The 25,909-nt window shown below is 37.3% G+C and overlaps 1 protein-coding gene across 2 annotated transcripts in view; it reads left to right on the top strand.

The window, feature by feature from the left end:
- KLHL7 (kelch like family member 7) overlaps nt 1-21,066 on the top strand; it is a 69,978-nt gene extending 48,912 nt beyond the window's left edge. For both annotated transcript variants that reach the window (XM_007981891.3, XM_007981892.3), the window contains 4 exons: nt 11,118-11,358; nt 13,270-13,471; nt 18,246-18,343; nt 19,654-21,066. In XM_007981891.3, the coding sequence (XP_007980082.1) occupies nt 11,118-11,358; nt 13,270-13,471; nt 18,246-18,343; nt 19,654-19,937 (825 nt within the window). In that variant the 3' untranslated portion in view covers nt 19,938-21,066. The remainder of the gene's footprint in view (nt 1-11,117; nt 11,359-13,269; nt 13,472-18,245; nt 18,344-19,653) is intronic.
- Nucleotides 21,067-25,909: the final 4,843 nt, after the last annotated feature.

Here is a 25,909-nt window from a genome sequence, read left to right as displayed (position 1 = left end):
GCAAATATGCCGCCAGATAGCAAAAACAGCTCCCCAAGGAGGGAAAGATCAGTTTAAACTGGCTAATCACCATCATATTTGGACTGTCCCTGTTGCCCCGCTCTTGGCTCAGACATCGATTTCTGGTCTATTCCTTCATCTCCAGAATATAGGCTGATTTTTCACCTACAGAATCCTGGCTTTCTCAATAGAAGACTGACTGACTAGCAGGTGCCATGAGAATTCATGGCCTGTGTACTATCCAGTAAGCACACTGGCCTCACTGTGAGGACAGTTAACTTTTCAGGATCCTTTTGAGTGAAGAACAGGAAAATGATAAACTTCCTTTTTTCCCAAACAAAAACTGAAATGGTAGTTTAAATTGTAATTCTAGGCCAGGCACAGTGGCTCACACCTGTAATCCCAGTACTATGGGAGCCCAAGGTGGGTGGATCACCTGAGGTCAGGAGTTTGAGACCAGCCTGGGCAACATGGTGAAACCCCATCTCTACTAAAACTACAAAAAATTAGCCAGGCGTGGTGGCAGATGCCTGTAATCCCAGCTACTGGGGAGGCTGAGGCAGGAGAATCGCTTGAACCCGACAGGTTGAGATTGCAGTGAGCCGAGATCCTACCACTGCACTGCAGCCTGGGTAATGAGAACAGCAACAAAAACAAAACAAAACAAAACAAAAATTGTAATTCTAAAAACCACAGCTTTCAGGTATTAGTAATAATTACACCCAATTTGTTTCCCAAACCGTAACTGTGGTATTGATTTTGGTTAAATCAATTAAAAAGTTAAAAAGCAATTAAGCCAAGTGTTGGTGGAAAATATTTTATTTTAAAATAAAGTAGATGGCTATTTTGATGTACAGATGGGCAAGAAGAATTCTGATTTCATTTAGGAGGCAGGGAGCACTGTTCCTACAATAAGGTAAATGTGGGATGACTCTTAGCACTTTATTTGTAGTCTGTAGTTCTAATTCTTTCCTTGATTTTTTTTTATTGGACAGTTGAAAAGAGATGCATATTCTTCTACACGAGCCTGGAAGTGAGATTGTAACTTCAGAATTCTCATTTGTTGTCTTGCCTTGCTCTTATAAATGACTCATTCCTAATTGCACTTTGAAAATTTATGGAAAAATTCAAATAATTGAGGAATGAACTACCAATAAAAACATTTTCATTCTATCAATTATAGTTCTTGTATTTCATTGGTGACAGGAGGCAAATATTTGTTCTTACTGGTGACTAAAAAGTTATAGCAAAGAAAAATCTTACTTTTTTTCTGAATATTGACAGAAAAAGAAATCTTGGGTTGCTATATTGAATTGAAATGATATTTTTCTTGTTATTATCCTTTTATAAAGCCTGTTGAGCTGCCTCTTCCCATCCTGTATCTGTTTTTAAATCATCAAATGCTTAGTGATTTCTAAAAGAGTTATGTATTCAGTGTTCTATTTATCCTAGTATTGGTGTTCTCAATCTGTAACATGGTAATGTCTTACGATATTGATACCTAAATAAAAGTTGACTTAACTGACCAGTTTTTATTTGGATTCCTCCTCCCAGTGAAATGATGAGCTGGGGCTTTGTAAGGATCTTGGCTTCATATGTGGAGAAACAGGAGACTATGCCCTGGAGAAAAGAGGATTCTACATATTCCCTGCCAAAAATAAACTAGTAGTAAGACTAGCAGGGCGAGGGCCAGAGCTTGTAAATTACTAAGGCAGAAAACCATATGGCACCCTATTCATGGAACCACCAGGTTCAGAAGGTTTACCCTGGGTGCATTTTCATATTCAGAACTCTAAGGTAGACTCATTACTGAGCTGAGTGTCTGGCGCAGGGTGAGTACTCAGGGTTATAAGGATGAGTGAATCAATATAACTTTACATAATTTTCTCGGTTGTATAAGACTGGATCTAAATATAGAGGGCTCTAAATAAAAGAAAAGAAGAGAAAAAGAAGTTATCTTTAACTTGGGACACATTTTCCTGTCAGAAATATTTTATATTAAAGGTATTGCAGTGCCTGTATCATAGCCACCTTCCCTCTTAAACAGGTCCTCCCTAAGGAGGAAACAGTCCCACCCTGTGATCATGGCGGAAATCAGCAGTTATAAACTGTGTACAATTTTAAAAGATCATGTGCATAAATGAAGTGTAAACCTTAAAGGAAAATGGTGTTACATTAAAAAAAAAAAATGAGAGTTTTATAACAGTATATGAGTAGTGTTTGTCACCAGCAAAGAGCTCTAGAAGTACTACACAGAAGTAAAAATGTGAACACTGCTACAATGATCAGAAGTACCTACAAGAACAAAATATCTAAAATAGGCAGCAACCATCCCAGATGAGTTGGACCTCTAGCTGCAAGCCCCAGCAACTGACATTGCTGAGATGCAAGTGTGGGTCATCATAAGTATCCCTTAAGCTTCCTTAGTTGTCAGCATCATGGGCAGCCAGGGGTAAACAGTGTTCTCTGCAGTTTGTGCTTGAAACGTATTCTCCCTGATTCTTTGAAGGCAGTTTGTAAGACAGGTGGTCTTCATGTTCATGTAAAGAAGAGATTAGATCACATCCTGAGGTAAGTTCTCAGTTACATGCTCTGGTTTCCTAGAACGTCTTCCAAAATAGAAATATTGAGAGTCTCAATTTCTTTTCAAGTACCTCCCTAATACACTGGTTGGTAGTGTTGTTCTAAAATCAACTTCACAGCCCCTTTCACCCCACCTTGGCATAGTGCCTGAAGTTCCCACCTTCAAAGATTTGTTTCTCTTTGTGTTATGTCACTGCATCTCCAAGAAACCCCCAGGGAAAATATGACTGATGCTGGGAGTCATGACATCAAACTCATGCTCCATAGCCACAGCTGGCCTTAATTATCATAAATTAACAGATCGGCACTCTAAAAAGGCTCAGGGAGAGTGGAAACAGAGCTGCATATATTTGATTGAAGGCTGTAAATGGGAAGAAATGAGGAAAATGGGAATGATACCTCCGTGAAGTTGTGTTATGTTGTGTTTTTGAGACAGGTTCTTGCTCTGTCACCCGGGCTGGAGTGCAGTGACACGGCTGTGGCTCACTGCAGCCTTGACCTCCCAGGCTCAAGTGACCCCCCACCTCAGCCTCTCCAGTAGTTGGGACTTCAGGCACTTGCCACGACACCCCACTAATTTTTTTTCATTTTTTGTAGCGACAGGGTTCTCTCTATGTTGCCAGCGCTGGTTTTGAACTTCTGGACTCAAGCAGTCCTCCTGCCTCAGCCTCTCAAAGTTCTGGGATTATAGGTGTGAGCCACCACAGCCAGCCTGGGGTGGGGTTTTAAGGGACTCTAGCCTTTGGGAGGTAGCCAGACAGCAGTGGGTCTATGAGCCCAGGGCTAAAGGGATAAGTCAAGCTAAGAATAACTGACAAGGAAGGAGATAAATTCACACTCTTTACTAGACCATGTCACCAATAATTAATATTGATTACCTTTGGTTATTGTTCATATGTTGACCCAGAGCTGCATTAAGAGCTGTCATCTCAGAAGTATTGAATCATATTTGGTTGGGTTTGGTACGGATTATTTTCTTTGAAAATTTGGTAATCCAGGTATAAAAGATAATTATCCTTACCTAACAACAGGGTGTGTTGTATGGCTAGCTGGTTGTAAAAGTATAGTTTAAACAAATAATATTTTAGCATATATTACCAGTATCATGGTTCATCTAGGATTTGAAATTTGTGGGTTGGACACCAGCAGGGGATATGAAAGACACATACAACAGGACCCTGTCCTCACAGAGTGCATGAGGTGTACACATAAGCACACAGCAGTTAGCACAGAGGTGGCGGTCAACACCTCAGCTGAACTTAATAGTTAATTGTCCTGATGTGTGATAGACAATGACTGTGTTGGTGACATGGAAAGAAGAGAGCTCCCTGGGTTGGATTTGTCAATCAGGAATCCTCTGTGGAAGCTTCATGGAAGTTTTCTTGAGGGAGACTTACTCATAAGGTTTGGGTAGGAAGAAAGAGAAAAGACTTAAAAGTATATTGAATCCTGGGTATAAATGCATCTTGACTTGGTAAGTATGATTATTAAAATTTTTCATAAAAGCCACCAAAAGTATTGTATAACTGAATGGAATCTAACTTGACTTTGCACTTAAAAAAAAAAAAAGAAATTAGACATAGGTGGAAGAGCTGAAGGATTAGGTCGTTGGTCTTTTGTGTTTTGTGAGATCTTTTTGTTGTTTTGTTTTTAAAACAGGGTGTTCCTCTGTCACATAGGGTGGAGTACAGTGGTGATCACTGCAGCCTCAACCTCCTGGGCTCAAGTGATTCTCCCACCTCAGCCTCCCAAGTAGCTGGGACTACAGGCGTGCATCACCACACATGGCCATTTTTTTTAAATTTTTTTTTTTTTTTTTTTTTTTTTTTTTGTGGAGACAGGGGTCTCACTATGTTGCCCAGGCTGGTCTTGAACTCCCAGCCTAAAGCCATCCTCCTGCCTTGACCTCCCAAAGCACCGGGATAAAAGTACATGAACCACCAAGCCTGGCTGAGACTTTTCTTTCCTTTTTTCTTTTTTCTAGATATGATCTTAGGCAAGTCAGTTAGCCTTCTCCTCCTTCTCCTTCTCCTTCTTCTTCCCCTTCTTCTCCTCCTCCCCCTCCCCCTCCCTCACTCTGTTGCCCAGGCTGGAGTACAGTGGCGTGATCTCGGTTCACTGCACCTTAACCTCCCAGGCTCAGGCATTCTTCTCACCTCAGCCTCCTGAGTAGTTGGAACTACATGCCACTACATCTGCTAATTTTTAGATTTTTTGTAGAGACAGGTTTCACCATGTTGCCCAGTCTGGTCTCAGCTACTGAACTCACGCAATCTGCCTGCCTCAACCTCCCAAAGTGCTAGGATTACAGGCTTGCACCACCATACCCCACCATCAGTTAGCCTTTCTAAACCAGTTTTCTGGTCTAAAGCCAAAAAGTTTAAATCTTCTCAGGATTTATGTGAATGTCAATTATGTTCGTCTGACTCTTTTTTCATTTCTTTGCTCTCCTTAACTCCTCTGTCAGATTCTCCCTGCCACCCTTGGGTTTTCTAATCTTCCCATATTTAAATATAAAAATGCTTACCATCTTCCCCACTTTGTTTTTCCCTTCATCTTCTGAACTCTTCTAGACACCTGGGACATCTCCTGTACTCTGTACAAAAAGTAGATGTTTGTTTCATTGGTGAGAATGTTTTTATAAATGAGTATACGATTACTTTCTGGGATTTGAGATAATTTAAAGCATAATATACCTTACTACACCAAGATTAAAAATTGCATGGCAAAGTTCACTTAAAGGCAATCTTCTGTTTAGATAACTGGCAAGGTACTAGCGCAGGGATACTATATACTTCTCTAATATGTTATTTCTACTCAAAGGACAAGTACTGTTATCAAGCGTAATAGCCATGTCATGCTTCATTCACCTTCAGACTGAGTTTTATTTAATGGTTGAGTTTCTGAGTAACTTAGGTTTGATTTTTGTTTGTTGGTGGTGTGGTTTTAATTTGAGAGTGGAGATAGGAAGAACATTTTGTGACTTTATAAAGCAGCAGTGATTCTTAATAATTCTCTTTCAGCTTGCCACTGGCCTCACTTTGGACTCTTTGCTAATTTTAGCTAATCATTAACAGTTAAAGAATGCCCATTTGTATATTGTTTGTTGCTAATTAAGCCTGATTTTATCTAGCAGCCTGCAATAGCACAATCTCCCTCCTCCCCAACTGTGGAAACTATTGAGCTACAATGTTACTGTTGTTGAAGAATTTGAGTTACAAGAGTATTTTTCCTAATGGCTAATTACTAAATTTCTTTCTGGACTTAAGAAAGTTAATATGTTTCCAGTAATATTTGTGTGACTCTACTGAAAATGAGCATATTTCAAAATATGGATACATCCTGTGGAATTACTTGACATGATCAAGTGTTTCCTTCTGGAACACCAGAGTGCCCTTAAGAATGTGCTATTTGGAAGGAAAGAAAAGACTGCCTCTAATCTGTCCTATAGTTGAAATTTAGTCTCATAATATAGCTATTTGTGTTTCTCAATTCTTAAAGCCTTTAAATTAGTTTGAATTAAATGTTCCTGTTAAAACATTTAGCACTAGTATAGGCTTCTGCTGAGAAAAGTAGTTGTTTTCCTGGTACCGTATTTTTGGTATCATTCATTGTATTTTTGTTATTTTTTTTTTTTAAAAAATACATATTCTTTGTAGAAAATTCAAATATAGCAAGATATAAAGGAGAAAGCCAAAGTGCCCCCAACGTCCAAAGACAGTCATCAGTAGTTAGTGAACATCATTTCAGTCCTTACATTTTACAAATATGGGATCACTACATGCTATTTTACAAAATGTATTTTACTCTCATCATTTTATTATGGAGATATTTTCACATCAGTGAGAATATCATCCTTTTGAAGGGCTGTAGAGTATTCCGTCACAAGGATGTACCATAATTTAATACCTGTCTTCATCAAACACATTTGGTCGATTTACAGTTTTTTCCTGTTAAAATACTCCTGCAGTGAAACACCTTTATATCTGCCAGCTTTACACACTGTCCAGTTTTTTCTTTAGGATAAATTCTTAGGAGAAAAATTGCTCTAGCAAAGGATGAAAGTGGAAAGTATTTGGATTTACAAAAATAGGAGATGAAAACCTGGCCCTCAACCCCAGGAACTGCCAGTTGGTTGGTTACAGGTCCCTCTGGTCTTCAGTGGTACAGCCACCACAGAACCAGGAGCCATAGTGAGAAGATGCCAGCTGGAGCCAGTGTAATATAAAGATAGTGCTGCAATGAAGAACTGGTACAAACCAGTAGCAGAGTGCAGCAAATGTCTATGACATTTGCAGAGTCAAAAATGAGGGTGGCCCAATTGAATGATATATAGTTTTCTACAAATGTGAACTATCACTCAATGACAACATTCCCTCAGTATGCTAAGCCCTGGGCAAAATACTATACAAACACATGGAGAGAAACTCTATTTTCACACCAGCTGTGCTTTTGGTGGTTGAGCATTGTGTTTATAAGTGAAAAGATATGGAGATTGTGCAGGACATCAGCAGCCATCCTGCTAACCTCCTGATTTTATAGATGAGGCTGTTGAGATCCAACCACGACAATTCAAGTGCCCAGAATCACTTTGCTAGAAACACAATAGTGACAAGAGCAACCCAGATCACTGTACTCCGAGACCTTTTGTTCTTTCTAATAGGCCGTCAAAGTCTTTTAGAGAAGCAGCCTAGAGGCTAAGACACGGCTTTGGAGTCGGATGGATTTAGATTAAGATCTTGGGTTCACCATTTTCTAACTATGTGACCTTTGATAAGTTACTTAATATCTCTTAGTTTTCTTATCTGTAAATGAGTATATTAACTTATAGAGTTATTAAGGAAATTAAATTAGATGATGTTTTAAAATATTTCAGCATAGTTCCTGGAAAGGTAAGTACTTAATAACTAATAAATTAATAGTAGCTATTTGGTTAGGGATACATCCTAAGTCATTTGGATTCTAAGATCATTGGATGTTCGGGCTGAAAGGGAAGAGACCTTTGGTCATCTAGCTCAATCATTTTGTTGTACAGATAAAGTAAAGTCCCTTGGAAGTTAAGTGACCCAGTTGAGATCCGTAGCTCCTCCATACAGAGCCTGGCTTTATACCCAAGTTTCCCAGTTCCCTTGAACTGCATTCTTTGTGTCTTTGCAAAATGAATGAAGACAAAACTGTTTCTATGTGTTTCTCATGAAACTACTAGGAATGTTCTGGTATCTGGCATAAACCTGCTTTTCATGTAGATTGTCACCACAGGCGTATGGCCTTTTTAAAGCCGTTAGAAACTAAGATATATCAAATAATGGCTTAAGAGAAAGTACTTGCAATTTGGTCATCTTAAACTCAGGTTGGATTGATTCCCTGTGGTTTCTCTAAGGAGTCTTAAAGTTTCGATAATTTTGCTTTCTTTTTTCCGTAAGACCCTGCCTTCCCTAATTTGGCTCGATTTTCTCTCAAAATGATCTGAAATAAAGTTCTCAGGTGTTAAAAATGAAAAGTATTTCATTTTGGATTGTGGTTCCCTTTATACTACAGCATTTCTATTATTTGAGGATCTATGTGTTTTCAGAATACATTATGTAAAATCAATCCTTTGAAGGAAAATACCTTTTTTTTTCTTTTCTTTCTTTTCTTTTTTTTTTTATTGAGACGGAGTCTCGCTCTGTCGCCCAGGCTGGAGTGCAGTGGCCGGATTTCAGCTCACTGCAAGCTCCGCCTCCCGCGTTCACGCCATTCTCCTGCCTCAGCCTCCCGAGTAGCTGGGACTACAGGCGCCCGCCACCTCGCCCGGCTAGTTTTTTGTATTTTTTAGTAGAGACGGGGTTTCACAGGGTTAGCCAGGATGGTCTCGATCTCCTGACCTTGTGATCCGCCCAAAGTGCTGGGATTACAGGCTTGAGCCACCGCGCCCGGCCTGAAGGAAAATATCACACTGATCTTTTGCCTTGAGGCATTTAGAGAAAATATTTACAACGTATCACCCCCAAGCTTTTACTCTTTTTTTTTTTTTTCTTTCTTTTGGGGGAGACGGAGTTTCGCTCTCGTTGCACAGGCTGGAGTGTGATGGCATGATCTCGGCTCACCGCAACTTCCACCTCCCAGGTTCAAGCAACTCTCCTGCCTCAGCCTCCCGAGTAGCAGGGATTACAGGTGCCTGCCACCATGCCTGGCTAATTTTTTGTATTTTTAGTAGACACGGGGTTTCACCATGTTGGCCAGGCTGGTCTTAAACTCCTGACCTCAGGTGATCTGCCCGTCTTTGCCTCGCAAAATGCTGGGATTACAGGCATGAGCCACCACATCCCACCCGAAGCTTTTACTCTTGGAGGAGCAATGAGAGCTATTGTATTAATAGCTAGAAAGTCACACAGGGCAAGATACAATAGAGTGCTCAGTCATCAGGCCTGAACTTCAAGTGGTAAGGATTCAGAAGAAAGAAATCAGGAAAACCTACAAAAAGGAAAGCAGTCTTGAGCTTAGAAAAAAGTATAGCATGGCATATCACAGCAGAGGCAAGAAAGGCTGACTAGGACCAAGGAAGACAGGACTTTATACATGGATGTGTCTGCATGTGTACATGTGTATAATGAGAGAGATATCAAAATTTTAAAAATCCTTCTACCCATGTCTTTTCCAGGCTTTCCAATTTTCCCATTTTCACATCTCAGCACCTAAGTGTAAGAACTTGCATGGAATAGATACTCAGTAAAACTTAACTGAATTAAATCATATTTTTAGGGTAACCATTCCCTGACTCTGCCCACACACATACACCTTCCCATCTGTGACTCTAGTGTTATTTGTCCATCTTCTTGATAACATGAAAACTGCATATTCCTCTAGATTTCCTTTTAGCCTATGAGTGCAGGGAGCAATAAATAGCACTGCCTTTACCTGCAAGCCCAGGTTGGAACTAGTTTCATCACTAGGGTAATGCCGAACAGTCATACCCACTGAGCTGACAAGGCTGACTTCCCATCTACTCTTTCCCCCTCCCACAACTACATACAGTATCTAGGTACTATAATCAAAAAAAAAAAAAAAGTTTCCCATATAGCTCTCAAGTAATAAATGTCAAATAAATGAGGGGTAAGAGGGACAAGATTTGAGATTCACTGAGTTAATGCAGTTAGTGAAATCGTATTTCTCTGCTACATAAAACTGATTAGATAGGAATTATGAGTAGATTTGAAGAACATTTAAGAGAATGATTTAGTTTATCTTTGAGGGATTGTTGCCTGTACAATATGATCATTATTTTATCTCTTTATTTCATTCTGTGGTATACAGTTTCTTTAAGAGAACAAGTGAAAATATTTTCCCCCAGTTTTTCAAGTGTTCGTTGAGTGGAATTGAAGTTTCAGGAACATGTTACGTTTATCCCATTGTTTTGTGTGCCCACCACTGAGTAACCTAGGGGGATATTGATCCTAATTTGAGAATAAAATCTTAAGCTATTAAGGCTCTATTTTCCTGGTCACCTAAAAAGCAGAATGTTCATCTTTGTCAGGAGTCAAAGTATTCTACTTTAAGGGCTCTTCCTTTCCTAAGAGACCATTCCTGATGTTCTGTGATACTTTAATCCAGTGACTGCCTGAAACACTGGATACGATCATAGGTTATCAGTCAGATTTTCTCAAAGGAAACTCAATAATCACACATAGTGCTTTCCTTGGTGAGATTGGGAATGGTATGAATTTCTATCTGACCCTGATTATTTTCAGAAAATAGCAGGAACACTGTAGCTTCCTATCTCAAAAAAGGGGAGGGTCCAAGATACTATAACTTTAGGGGCATCCCTCCATGCACATCCATGGAAGGGTGGCACAAGCATTCTTGGATGCTATCAAACATAGTGAAGAAACAGGTGCTGTGAACAGCCCTTACTGTCAAGTACTGATAGGTGTATATTTCTAATCGTTGAGGTGAAAAGTGAGTATCCAGAATACTCAGAAGAGATTACTCAAGTATTTCCTTATAAACATCAACAGTTTTAAAGTCCAGCTGACTACATTGGCTCAACTGAATATAGAAAAGTAATAAAGAAATCCACGAAATACCTTCTGGCTTTAGACTATCGGTAGGATAATGGCAATTTGAGCTTTATATTATCCATTGATTACTTATGTCACACTATATATCTGGCAGGGAAGGGATGGAGACATTTACATTTGAAAAAGAAGCTTTTTAAAAATAATAAAAGCTTACTTTAGAATCTTCTTGTATTATCTTCAGTAACAAAAGGAATAGAAAACAGGGTGGTGATGGTATATCCAAATATATTTAAGTTTATTTTAGAGCCAGAAAGGACCCAAAGCAGTCAAGTGCCTGCCTTCTGCCCTCTGCCCCATCTAATCAACATTCTGCAGAAACCACACAAGATTAAATTGGTAATAGTCTCAAGCCAAACATTTGTATGTGTAGTCTAATAAATTAACATATTCTTATATATTTTTGGCTATATCTTTGCACTGTCCTTTTCAGTTATATTTTTTTCCTTACCGAAAGCTTCCTGTCCTTTTCTGCTACAGGATTATAGCTGGACAGACATCCGCTGCCCCTTTGAAAAACGAAGAGATGCAGCATGCGTGTTTTGGGACAATGTAGTATACATTTTGGGAGGCTCTCAGCTTTTCCCGATAAAGCGAATGGACTGCTATAATGTAGTGAAGGATAGCTGGTATTCCAAACTGGGTCCTCCGACACCTCGAGACAGCCTTGCTGCATGTGCTGCAGAAGGCAAAATTTATACATCTGGAGGTTCAGAAGTAGGTAAGGACTCCTTAAGTATTTTGGTTTGGGGCAAATGCTTTAAAGCCAAGTATCTTGGCTTTCATATTTAAATAAACAGCTGGTATTATTTCTCCAGATACTTTCTTGGTAATTTAAATACGTGTTTGTCACATTTTAGAGCTCATCTCCCTGAAGGTTTATCTCATTCCTTTACAAACCATTAAATTACAGAATTTAGCTTCGTAGATTAATGGTCCATTTTTTATCACAATGAAGCATTAGTTGACACTATCAGAATTATAGTTCTAAATTAGTTATTTGGGCTACATAATATTTGTTTTAAAGATTTCAGAGTTCAACTTATAGACTCTTTAAGAACTCATTACTGTATTCAGGCTTTTAAAATTTGTATTATTTTTGCTTTCTCTTTATTAGAAAAAATAATGCTCTTTTTCATTCATTTTATTCTTTAAGTTTTTAATGACTGTAATGGTATTTATGCTTATGAGCAGAATGGGGTGTGGGTGTGGATATAAAAACCTTTCTTATTGAATCGTGTGTTAGTGTCCAGTAGTGCTCTTTTTCTAAATGAATAATTTTTCTAAATGAATATTCTAGGTGCAGACTAGACACATAATAGCTTTCGTATGCTTTCATTTTCAAGTAATTTCTTCAGCATAAATAATGGGCTAATAAAGAAAACTAGGAAGACCAAGTAAACAGTTATACTTTTGGTCTGCATACTTACATTTTTACCCCCAACTATATGTCAAATGAATAAAACAAATATCATTTCCTAATTGTAACCATTTTTTCTCTTTAAAAGCATTCTTCACGGACTGTTATAATGTAGAATATTTCAAATACAATAAATCCTAAAGATGATAGACAGTAACTGTTCTGTGGTACTGCAGATAACTTCATTTCTTCAGCCTTTGCTAAGTGTGTTTTTAGCTTAAATAGTAGTTTTTTTAATCTACTATATACTATATATTTTCCCATAGTGTCCACCCACTGAACCTACCAAATCAGAAATGTTTAAAAAGTTAAAAATAAATTATTTTTGGTCATGACCATTGCTTCTTCTAGTTGTTATTTTCTGATCTTTACTTTTCACAGACCTTAGTTGCAATGGAGAATTATAAAGGTGGTGTTGTTTTTAAATCATTTGATATTAGCCCAGAATGGTGGGAGATGAGAAATAGTTTGGTAACTTCTAACATTTTTTGTCCTTGGGAAGGGAAAAAAAAAAAAAAAAAGCACTTAATCTTTAATAGTATCATTTCTAAAATTTTTTTATTGAACTCCTGCAGTGTGTAGAAGTTTCAAAACATGATGAATGTATGTTTTGCCTTTAAGTTGTGTAATCAAAATACATCAGAAATATACATCAGTATTTTGAGAATATACTCAAGCAGGGACCAGTGTGATTTCAGGATATACCACACTGAGAATAGTTAGGAAGTATAGTTTTGTTAATGGTGCTATAGCTATTCCAAAATATTAAATAAGAATATGATCAGATAGTAATTTTCATATTTTAAGGTGTGGGTCTACCATCTGTAAGGAACTATTATGCTTTTCCACTTTATATAAACATTTGAAGTATGGATAATTCCTGTCATGCATAACGGGGCTTGAAGACATATATAAGGCTTCGTATTTAATTTTTCATTTGAAATCAAATTTCTTTTTCTAAAGTTTAATTACCAATAAATAAATCTTTCCAACAGATCCTTTTAAGGATGTTTTCCAGGGTGTATACAAACAGGATTATTAGCGTTTTCTTAAACTATTCCTACACTTTGTTGTTGTTGTTGTTGATTGAGTATGAAAATGGCCCTATGACCCTAAATTCTTCCTTCCTTAACTAGTAAGATCGACAGTCAGTTCTCTCCAAACCCCCGCACACACTAAAGTTAAGTATGGTGGGGCCTTTTTCTTTTACAGGAAACTCAGCTCTGTATTTATTTGAGTGCTATGATACAAGAACTGAAAGCTGGCACACAAAACCCAGCATGCTGACCCAGCGATGCAGCCATGGAATGGTGGAAGCCAATGGCCTGATCTATGTTTGTGGTGGAAGTTTAGGAAACAATGTTTCTGGGAGAGTGCTTAATTCCTGTGAAGTTTATGATCCTGCCACAGAAACGTATGTACCTATTTAAAACTTATTTTACAGTTAATTGTATTCTATAAGCTCTGTAGGAGATGTCAAAAGACCAGAGGAACCCAACAGAAGAATTTTGTCCTTGAGTGACGAGTGTATATAAACTTTTAAGTGTGCTAGGAAATGTAGAGGAGGAGGGGGAAATTTATGATCAGCAATAAATTTGTCCTTAATTAGAAATAGATTTGTCCTTAAATAGAAATATTAGACACTGGCTCATGACATTAATAAATCATGCTTCCCTAGTTCTTTTTAGGTGGTAACTTCCTAAGTATGTTTAGATTCATGTTTATTAAATAAAATTATTCTTAAATCAACTGCTTTTAAAAAGGCAAAGTGTGTCAAAAAGGTAAAGTGCTAAAGAAATAACTGGTTAGCCAGTTTTTCTGACCTTGTACTTAAGGATGGAACACATTCAATGTGGCCAAAGGAAATGTGCTAATCATTGAATAATGGAGAGGGTACAAGGGCAGGGGTAGTGAGTAGTGACATTAAAGCTGATGAGGACATAAAACAGATGATACCCTAGTTGTACCTTTTATGGAAACATCCAAAAAGCTTTGATAAGAAAAGTCACTTGATCATATGGCTGAATTGCCCATTGTTCTTCCCTTACGAGAACAAGTTACTGGGTAAATATGTTCACTAAAATGTTGTGCCAGAGTTGCATCAAAACTCTGGTGCTTGAAGTTTTATATTTAGGAAATATTGCCAAACTACAAAACATGGAAGTCTTCAACTCCAGCTACTGCTTTTTTAATAATTAAGAAATAAGAGGCCAGGCACGGTGGCTCATGCCTGTAATCCCAGCACTTTGGGAGGCTGAGGCAGGCAGATCACTTGAGGTCAGGAGTATGAGATCAGTCTGGCCAATATGGCAAAACTCCGTCTCTACTAAAAATACAAAAACTAGCTGGGTGTTGTGGCACATGCCTGTAATCCACTACTTGGGAGGCTGAAGCAGGAAAATTGTTTGAACCCGGGAGGCGGAGGTTGCAGTGAGCCAAGATCGTGCCACTGCACTCCAGCCTGGGTGACAGAGCAAGACTCCATCTCAAAAAAAAAAAAAAAAAAAAAAAAATTAAGAAATAAGAGATTAATTATAAAATATGATTAATTATGTGCATTTATTTATTTATGATTCCCACCTATTTTTAAAAGATTTAAGGAAGCATATCAATAACTTCTTTCCAATGCAAATAATAGAAAAGCAACTTGTCTTAAAATTTGTCTTTTGTTAAAGATGTTTACCAACTTTGCTGCCTTTCATGTGAACTCTACCTTACTTCCCATAAACCCTAGGTTCAAAAAGTGTAACAGCATACTAGTTGGAAAACTGATTCATTCTGCTGTCTAATTATTTTTTATTTCTAAAAAATCTCTTAAAAGAGAAGCCATAACCATAAAAACTCCAGGTTTCTAATTTTTTACATCTTTATTCAGGCACTATCAATGTAAATTAGTATTGATTTTTTACTTACTTTTGTTCAAAGTAAAAATATAAAGAAGTACTGCAGCTTCTGCATTTTTTAAAACTAGGTGAATATTCAGTTTCAGGAATATTTAAAAACTTACAAGACCTAGAATTTCTTTCATTTTACATATATTGAGCTTAAATTTCAATTCTCTGTGTTCCCTTCAATGCCTTTAAATTTTCACAAATGAAAAGCTAGTATGAATATAATTATCCAACTCTCAAAATAAATGTTATATTATTTCCTTTTAAAAATGTTACCTAGTCCAGGTGTGGTGGTTCACACCTGTAATCCCAGCACTTTGGGAGGCCAAGGCTGGTGGATGAGGTCAGGAGTTCGAGACCAGCCTGACCAACATGGTGAAACTCTTGTCTCTACTAAAAATACCAAAAAAAATTAGCCAGGCATGGTGGCACGTGCCTGTAATCCCAGCTATTCAGGAGGCTGAGGCAGGAGAATCATTTGAACCCGGGAGGTAGAAGTTGTAGTGAGCTGAGATCACACCATTGCACTCCAGCCTGGGCAACAAGAGCGAAACTCCGTCTCAAAAAAAACAAAAAAGTTAGCCAGCCAAGTTATTTTTTATAAGAATTTCTTCCCAATTTTGACATTTTAAGTGTTTTATAATTAGAGTGTGTTTAATTGGAAGCTGAAAAACTAAGCCTATGGACCATAGAAATACAAATAACACATGTTGTCACTCATGTGGGAGCTAAAAACGTTAATCTCATGGAGGTAGAGGGTAGAATGATGGTTACCAGAGGTTGGTTAACAAGTATAGAAATACAGTTAGATAGGATAAATTCTAATATTCAGTAGTACAGTAGGGAGATTATAGTTAAAAATAATTTATTGTATATTTCAAAATAGCTAGAGAAGAACTGGAATGTTCCCAAGACAAAGAAAAGATATTCCTCAGCAGTCACATGGGAGGTCTGGGTTCCTTCCCTAGCCCAAAAAGAAACAAAAAAGAAAGATAAGTGTTTGTGATGATGGATAATGCAGTTACTCTGACTTGATCATTACACATTGTATACATGTGTCAAAATATCACAGGTACCATAAAAATATGTACATGTATTATGAATCACATTTTTAAAATCGATTTTGAAAAAGATGGAGAGGAACAGAAGCTCATGATAAAGTAACAAACTGAAGAAAGAAAGTATGCCTGTGGAAACAATGTGACACAGTTTGAGCCGTCACAATTTTAAGAAACGCTTGCTTTTTTTTTTTTTTTTTTTTTTTGAGACAGAGTCTGGCTCTGTTACCATGCTAGAATGTAGAGGCATGATCTCGGCTCACTGCAACCTCTACCTCCCAGGTTCAAGCGATTCTCCTGCCTCAGCCTCCTGGGTAGCTGGGATTACAGGTGCATGCCACCACACCGGCTAATTTTTGTATTTTTAGTAGAGACGGGGTTTCACCATGTTGGCCAGAATGGCCTCGATCTCTTAACCTCGTGATCCGCCTGCCTCGGCCTCCCAAAGTGCTGGGATTACAGGCGAAAAAATGTTTCTAAACATTAAATTTAAGATTGCAGATAGTAGGGACCTAGTTCCTCCTCCGCATGTGAATTATAGGAGGAAGGGGAATTTGCGAAACTTTTTTCTAAACCTTCAGGAGATTTAGATATACATAAAAACATGCTCTCTTTTTATATCATTAACATAGTATATGGAGAAGCAAGTGATATGTAAATGGAATTTTTCCAAGTCAAATACTACGTTTAATGCATGATGATAGCTCAGTCTATAAATCTCACTGCGTGCAGGGCAGTAAACACCTAGTTTTTACTGCTCTCCCACTTCCGAGCTGTATGCCGGTCATTTCACCTGGATGAGGGCGTGTTTTTCCTAAAAACAGGAGCCGTGCTGTCCACCTCACCTTAACAGAGTACTTGGAAAATGAGAGAGGTGACTGTCAAACCATTTTTAAAACAATACATAAATGTAAGACAAAAGAATTGTTAATATTTCAGAGTTAATCATGGTGCCCTAATTACGTTTTATAAAGTTAAATTCATCATATTGTTTTGTTTGTTTGTTTTTTGAGACAGAGTCTCGCTCTGTCGCCCAGGCTGGAGTGCAGTGGGGCGATCTCAGCTCACTGCAAGCTCCACCTCCCGGGTTCACCCCATTCTCCTGCCTCAGCCTCCCGAGAAGCTGGAACTACAGGCGCCCGCCACCTCGCCCGGCTAATTTTTTGTATTTTTAGTAGAAGCGGGGTTTCACCGTGTTAACCAGGATGGTCTCGGATCTTCTGACCTCGTGATCCACCCGCCTCGGCCCCCCCAAAGTGCTAGGATTACAAGTGTGAACCACCGCGCCTGGCCGGCCATCAAATTGTTTTAAAGAAGAAATATAAACAATAATTATAGAGAGTTACACTTATGCCAAGTTTCCCTTTTGTTGTTGTCGTTACTGTTGTTTGGAGTCTTTTGGTTTAAGTTAGCTGCTAAAAGCACAAGCCTATGTGCCAGTACCACCTTCACAATCACAAATGTCAGACTTGGGAGTGTATGCAGAAGAAGGTATTAAATCTCAGAAAAAAAATAACTAAACTCTATTGTCTGTGTATATATGTATAATGCTGCTACTTGTGAATTAATATCCTTTAACTCTTGTGTCCACATTTATATTCTCAGCTTCATTATTTATAATAGTGGCTGTGAACAGAGCACCATGAGTTACTAAACTTGACAGAATGATAGTACTTTTTTGTTACCAGAGCAGCATAGGCTTCTTAATGTAGATTTAAAGATGGACATGTGAATAGTAACAGATACTATTAATTTCCTGATTGCCTGAGGCCCATTATAAGTTTGTGTTTTACTTACACATGTATAAATAATAATTAAAGCTACATGTGATAGAACTAGTTCATATTTCCTGCCAGCAGAGGTGTGAAGAAAGAAAAAAGAATTATTTCTTTATCTTCTAAGTATCTTCCTCTTCTTTTTTGTTCCCATATTGCAAGTTTTTATGAACCTCAGGAAATGGATTTCCTCTAAAAATGTGTTTTTTAATAGTCAGATATCCTCATTTTCTTATATCCTATCAGAATTGAAAGGAATAAAATCCCTGTTTACCCCATGTATTAATAAATTACCCATAATCATTGTTAAACTTTTGTTTTCTACCCTTCTAGACATTTTGTGTGTATATGTACACATATGTGAGTAGTAAATAAGCACTTAATTAGAATAATAGACCTTTCTTATTAGTATGAGTTATTTTACTTCCTGTAAACAAGCACACTAAAATCTTTAATTTTTTCAGATGGACTGAGCTGTGTCCAATGATTGAAGCCAGGAAGAATCATGGGCTGGTATTTGTAAAAGACAAGATATTTGCTGTGGGTGGTCAGAATGGTTTAGGTATGTGATGTTAATTCACTGTTCCACTTTCCTGATGAGTTTGCTGATACTTCCTTAAATTATTGAAGCATTTTTTAAAAATCTAGATAGCATTTGCCATGCATATTATTATATCTATTTTTATAGTTTCTGGGAATTAACATACTTGATAAAATATCGCAGGATGTTAAACATTCTTGTTTATGAAATGTCGCAGTGGTCACCAGTCATTGTGACAATTTTAGATGGCTGCTATACATTTCCAGATACCTCCTGGGGAATGATGTCACACCAGCTTAAGAACTATTGAGCAATAGAAATATGTGAACCTTAAAAAACCTTTAAAAACTTTTTAAATACAAATTTTAAGGCTTGTATCCAGGGCCTAAATGGTAAAGTTTCCTAAATATTTTTAAACATTGCATGAAAATATAAATATTGTAATTTTTTTTTTTTTTTTTTTTTTTTTTTTTTTTTTTTTTGAGACAGAGTCTTGCTCTGTCGCCCAGGCTGGAGTGCAGTGGCGGGATCTCCGCTCACTGCAAGCTTCGCCGCCTCCGGGGTTCATGCCATTCTCCTGCCTCAGCCTCCCTAGAAGCTGGGACTACAGACGCCCGCCACCACGCCCGGCTAATTTTTTTTTGTATTTTTAGTAGAGACGAGGTTTCACCATGTTCGCCAGGATGGTCTCCATCTTCTGACCTCGTGATCCGCCCGCCTCGGCCTCCCAAAGTGTTGGGATTACAGGCGTGAGCCACCGCACCTGGCCCAATATTGTAATTTTTAAATGACTAAATTTGGCATTTTATATTCGTAAATGATGTACTAAAGAATCTTAAATAATTTTATTAAATGAAAGGGAGTCGGAACTGAATCTAGACACAAGCTTCATTTTAGTCAGTACATTAAAGCATTACTTAAATGTAACAAACAACGTCTTTTCCTTCTTGTGTCCCCGCCCATTGCTATTTTCCATAAAGTGCTAAAATATAAGAGGGAAAAGAAGGACATTTGAATAATTATAATCAAAGTTAATCAGAGGGGAAATCACTGATCTGTTTATTTTGCATTTTTCCAGAATAGATAGAATATGTTTAATTTTGTAGAAAAAAATCAATATTTAAAAAGAAATATTAAATTTCTATTGTGTTAAAATAAGAGTAAGAATTTAGGTGGTGGCTATGTGGACATTCATTGTAAAATGATTACAGTTTTTCTGTGTGTTTGAAAATTTTCACAATAAAATATTGGAAAAATACAAAAAGTTATTTAAGAAACCTTAGAATTTTTCATACAGTTTTTCATGTTGTTCATGTTTTATTCTTTTAAAGGTGGTCTGGACAATGTGGAATATTACGATATTAAGTTGAACGAATGGAAGATGGTCTCACCAATGCCATGGAAGGGTGTAACAGTGAAATGTGCAGCAGTTGGCTCTATAGTTTATGTCTTGGCTGGTTTTCAGGGTGTTGGTCGATTGGGACACATTCTCGAATATAATACTGAAACAGACAAATGGGTTGCCAACTCCAAAGTTCGTGCTTTTCCAGTCACAAGCTGTTTAATTTGTGTTGTCGATACTTGTGGAGCAAATGAAGAGACCCTTGAAACATGAAAAATGAGTGGACTTCAGAATCATCAGAGACTCAAAAATATAGCCACCAGTGCTTTGTTCCAAGAGTTTGGTGACAAAGTTTTGGTTTGGTGTTTTGGTAAAGAAAGTTTCAAGTGAAATGAGGTTCCTACTAAATAGATGTTTCTTTTATATGGATTTCCTTAATTCAAAGATCATATTTTAGCTGGCCACAAAGCCAAGAACATATCTAGCAAGAAAACTTGAAAAAGTATAAGCATTTGTTAAAAATATGAATTTCTTGAATGAATTTCACATTTGTAACTATGATTTTGGCAGAATGGAAGATTGGCTCATCAGTGAAGCGCAGTATCTTAGCTCTAGATTCTGTTTTCATGCATCACAGAAGTGCTACGTGGTTAGGTCTGTTTGTGCTCAGTCAAGAACTAAGAAATAGTATGAATTGTAAGTCAAGATGGGCAACTCAGATGGAGCAGCTTAGTCTCACATAGTTTGCTTGTCTTTATTTATTTTTCTAGTGCCAAATGTATTCCATTTTTAAAGTAAGCCAGAGTGAGTCAAGGCATATACACACTTTCTCACAAAACTTCCTAAACAGATTTGGGGGTTTAATGTGTCCAACTCCTTATGAAATATATTCAATCCACTTAAATATATTCCATATTTTTAACACAAAATGTAAAGCTTAGCACCAATCATTAATTTATGTCTCTGTTTTATTCAGTGGTTAAAAAAGGATTCTGCCTCTTTAGTCCTCACTGTTAAATAAAATCCAATCATAATAAGTGATTAACTAGCAAAAGGTAAAGCTATTTATAGCAAATTTCTAGATCATTAGAAAAGCACTGGTAGTTGTACCACAATATCAGTGTTGACTTTGAACTTCTTTAAAGAGATCATGAATTATTTTCCCTTAGCCAGAACATGAGATATTTAACCTAGTTGTCTCTAAAAGTTTTGTAATCATGAATTATATATATGTCATCTCCTATTCGTTGCTTTTATGTGATCAATAAATCTTTTACAAACCCAACTACTCATTTCTTTTCTAGTAATACTTTGCCTTTTTCACTGTGTATGGAATGAACCATGTAAAGCTGTCACCATCAATGTTTTTATCTGATAATATTAAATATTTTTTAACTTAAAATAGGCCACTCAATTTATTTGTTCTTCAAGTATGTTAGGTAATGACTGTTTTTAGAATTTGTGAAGCAGTGTCTCTTAATTTTCAGTTTTCTTTATATAGAGGTTATAATAGTCTTAAACCCTAAAAATGTTTAAATCAAAAAGGAATTAGGAAAAACATATATTTCTATTTGGGTAGGGTTTTTTAATGTACAGAACAGCTTTATTGAGATATAATTCACATACCATACAGTTCACCATTTAAAGTATACTATTCAGGCCAGGCACAGTGGCTCATGCCTGTAATCCCAGCACTTTCGGAAGCCAAGGCAGGTAGATCATTTGAGGTCAGGAGTTCAAGACCAGCCTGGCCAACATGATGAGACCCCGTCTCTACTAAAAATACAAAAATTAGCCAGGTATGGTGGTGCGCACCTGTAGTCCCAGCTACTCAGGAGGCTGAAGCAGGAGAATTGCTTGAACCTGGGAGGCAGAGGTTCCAGTGAGCTGAGATTATGCCACTTGATTCCAGCCTGGGCAACAGAGCAAGACTCCTTCTCAAAAGAAAAAAAAGCAAAATACAAACGTAAAAAGGAAAACATAGGGCCCCCAATCCAGTATGACCTTACTTTAATTACACCTGTAAAGACCCCATTTCCAAATGAGGTCACATTCTGAGTTTCTGGGTAGACATGAATTTGGGGAGATGCTGTTTGACACAGAAAACCTCCCAAATACCATAGCCCTAGGCAACCACTAATCTACTTTCTGTCTCTAGATTTGATTATTCTGAACATTTTTAGTAGGGTTTTCAATTTTGCACTCTATTGAAAAATGTGGCTAGTTTAATTTTTTTGAGGATGAAATATTCATTTATTATATTACAATATAGCTATATAATTTGACAGTCTCCTATGTAGAATATACAGTACCTGTTTGAGATATTTGAAGTACACTAGCATTTCCTTTTAGGCTGTGTCAATTGACTAGAACACACTAGTAAATACATACACAGGTTTGATATGGATTATAATGAAGTGGTTTTTTTCCTTAGTAATCTGTATCATAATTCCTAATTAGTGTCTTTTTCTGCCTTGGAAATTTCTACAGAATTGTCAATATCAGGATAGTGGGTAAAAGTACACCCACCATACTGACAAGCACATTTTCTATTTTGTTCCCCAAAACTTCCTGTCCTGTAAAGTGCTCTGCTTGCTTTTTAGTAGACATTTGATAAGTTAATGTTATATCCCTTGCAGTGATACTATTTTGATGACAAAGTAATTCCGTTTATGCTTTCGAAAATCACAATTTGGACAGAAAAGTTTAGCATTTTTAAAAAATTGTTGCTATTAAAAAAAAAAATACACTTGTGACTTTGTGGCCTTGCTGGCAAAAACTCGACATATCGTCCCATGAAAATGTTGAGTCATGAATTATTTTGACATGACAGTATTACTAACAAAATCAAAATCAGCCATTTAATAAACAATTATTCCACCAAGCAGTCTATATTCCTTTTGCCATATATACATATATAGTGTTAACAGCAAAAATTTTGGACTTGCTATATATGCACGGGTAAAGGAGGTATTCAGAGGAAATTTTGCTTTCTAAGGTTATACCAAAGACTTGAGAAAATCCAATTTACTCCCACATGGCACCAAACCAGCTCTCACTGAGAGTCATTATTTGGACTCTTAAGTCCAAATAATTTGTCCTTTTAATGAAAGGACATTTTACAGGTGGCATCATTCAGCATTTGATAAATCCTTCCTTTAAATATCCTCCTCCCGGCCGGGCGCGGTGGCTCAAGCCTGTAATCCCAGCACTTTGGGAGGCCGAGACAGGCGGATCACGAGGTCAGGAGATCGAGACCATCCTGGCCAACATGGTGAAACCCCGTCTCTACTAAAAAATACAAAAAACTAGCCGGGCACGGTGGCGGGCCCCTGTAGTCCCAGCTACTCGGGAGGCTGAGGCGGGAGAATGGCATGAACCCAGGAGGCGGAGCTTGCAGTGAGCTGAGATCCCGCCACTGCACTCCAGCCTGGGCAACAGAGCGAGACTCCGTCTCAAAAAAAAGAAAGAAAAAAAAAATCTTCCTCCCTCTTTACAGTTGCCTCAAAAGACTTTAAAAAGCTTGAATCCACTTTTATCTTCCTAACCTTCCTCCTTCCCAAGATGATTCACACTACTTTAGAAAAATTTAAAATTAAAAAAAAAAAAAAAGTCTGTGCTGGGAAATTGTTTGAAATGTTGCCCTTATTAACTAGAAATCTTTTTACTCTCCAGAGCTTTACGCCCTCTCTCATAACAGATTTAAAATGAGGTTCAAGATCTAGTTTGAATCTTACAGAAATTCCCTCAAACATTATCTTCTAACCCTCTTTAATTTGTTCCCACTATCTATGTTTTCCAAGAGTACTTTATTTCTATAGTTGTTCTTTTGTACAGTATGCCATTCTTGTTTCATGTTATCCTCTCTGGTGATATTTTAGTTTCTTTAACTTTTAAAATATTTTTGGTGTTTTTGTTTTCTCTAACTTCTTTTTCTGTTTCTTTGCTTTGCTCTTTCCTGTTGGCATCTGCCTTCAAATGTCTAGTCCCTGACTGTGCATTTGTATTTATAATGAGACATTTGAAAATTGATAATTCAGGGGTACAAGGGTGAGCTTAATCAGCGAACTTCATTATATGATGAGGAGATGGCCAACTATTTTTGTTGCTGGTCCATAAGAGATACATAGGTATTTTTCTGGGATGTTTGACTCACCATTCAATAAGCATAAGCCCTCTCTGTACCTGATGTCCTAGAATCTGAAGTGTCTCTTGTTCCCTTTTACTGGGGGAGGAATCCTATCTCCTATCAAGTTGAGACAGTTGTGTCATCTAATTGGAAGGGGAGGCAGCAGTATTTTCACTCTGCCATCTTGAAGAAATCAGAAGTTTCCTTCCTGTAACCCCACTCTCCTGATTTCCACCTATACCCATCACCAAACTGATCACTACCAAGTTCTGCAAGCCCTAGGCTCTCATTGTCTCACACACACTTCACCTAGACAGTCTCAACCGGCATTCTGACCTTGCCCCTCTCTACCTTCACCAAGCACTGGGCTTACCCTCACTTAAGTTTCAGCCACCACTGGTATTATTTTAGGTATCTGATCCCAGCAGAGTCCTTATACATGCTGACATTTGCAGGAATGAGAAGTCAGTGGCTACAAAGCAATACTGGTTAACACAAGGAGATAATAAAATAAATATATTAAGGTTAATGAAAGCCAAGTTTCTTGTTATCAATAGAGTTAGAAATAGAGGAAAATAAAATGAATCATGTGATTTTGGATTGAAATTGGAGATTATCAGTGTGAACTCAAGTTTTTTCTTTTTTTTCATAGTCTTTGATATAGAAGACATAATAGTTTTAATATATAAAATATAGAAATGTTTGATGTAAATGTTTGTGTTTGTTTATACTTATGTATTTCCAAGCAATGTTCATGAGAGCAAAGACATCCCAGTAGCAATAAGCACATTAAAGCTCAGATTTTGGTTTCTATGCAGCACCAAAAGGACCCCTGGAGAAATAACTGATTTCAGGACTGGAGTAGAGAATGTAAAAATGAGCCTGGAACATCTCTAGATCAGAAAGTTAAAAAGTGCTCAAGTAATCATGGGGATTTTTTTTTCCTTTTTCAAATGTGCAAAGGAGCTTAAAGGGGCTCCCGCTGGCCAAATTGGAGATGATTTGAGCATCAAAATAAATAATGATAGTAATGGATTATAACCCACTGAGTAACATTAGAAATCATGAGTCCATACTGATATGAATAAATAATGAGCCAAAAGTTGAATGAACAATCAGATTTTTATACACTTTCAAAGTGCCTCCCCACAAAATTCTTATTAATAAGAAAAAGGAAAAGAATAACTTTATGGGAGAGCAGCTTGGCAGACACCACCTTAAGCAAGTGATCAATTGAGTATCACAAGTAACTGGACAAATTGAAACTGTGCACAACCTGCAATGTGAAAACCGCAGCATCACTTCTGTGATAATCCTGCCAAAGATGCATAATCTGAATCTAATCAAGAGAAAACATCAAACAGACCTGCACTAAGGAACTTCTACAGTATAACCAGCCTGTAGTATTTAATGGTGTCAAGGTCATGAAAAGGAAAAACAAAAAATCTTCCAAACTGAAGGAGACAAAAGAAATATGGCTAAGCAACAATGATTCTGAACTGAACCCTTTTCCTCTAAAGGACAATACTGGGACATTTGGCAAAACATAAATGGAGTCTAAGGATTAGAGAGTAGTAGTGCATCAGTATCAATGTCCTAATTTTGTTGATTGTGTTGTGGTTATATAGAATGCCCTGGTTTGTTTGTAGAAAATATACAGTAAGTATTTGGATGATGGGGCATTAGGTCTGCAACATAGTCTCAAATGGTTCAGGAAAAAAGTTCTTTGTACTGCTATTTGTAACTTTTCCATAAATTTGTTTCAAAATAAATGAATTGCCTTGATTAAAGAAAATAAAAAACTAGTTTGGACAAGTAGTTCCCGTCCTGTAGATTCTGTCTTCAAAATCCAAACAAATTACATGAGCAAGAATGATGGCTCACTCCCAGCCCAGTAATCCTAAAACCACCAGCACAAACCTGTAAGCCAACAAAGTCAGATTTATTGACTTACTGCAATCAAGAAGACTGCACACCAGAGGAGCTGTGGGGTGTCTCACTGTACAAAATAAAAGGTAGTTGTATGTTTTGGCAGGGAGAGTGAAGTTTAGGTGAAATTTAAATGAAATCTCAAAACATAGCTGTGTGTAAAGGCATTAACATCAGGTCTGGACGA

Source organism: Chlorocebus sabaeus, chromosome 21 (assembly GCF_047675955.1).
Source record: "Chlorocebus sabaeus isolate Y175 chromosome 21, mChlSab1.0.hap1, whole genome shotgun sequence".
Lineage (NCBI taxonomy): Eukaryota > Metazoa > Chordata > Mammalia > Primates > Cercopithecidae > Chlorocebus > Chlorocebus sabaeus.
Note: the sequence above shows the minus strand (reverse complement) of the source record. Positions and strands in the feature narration are given on the sequence as shown.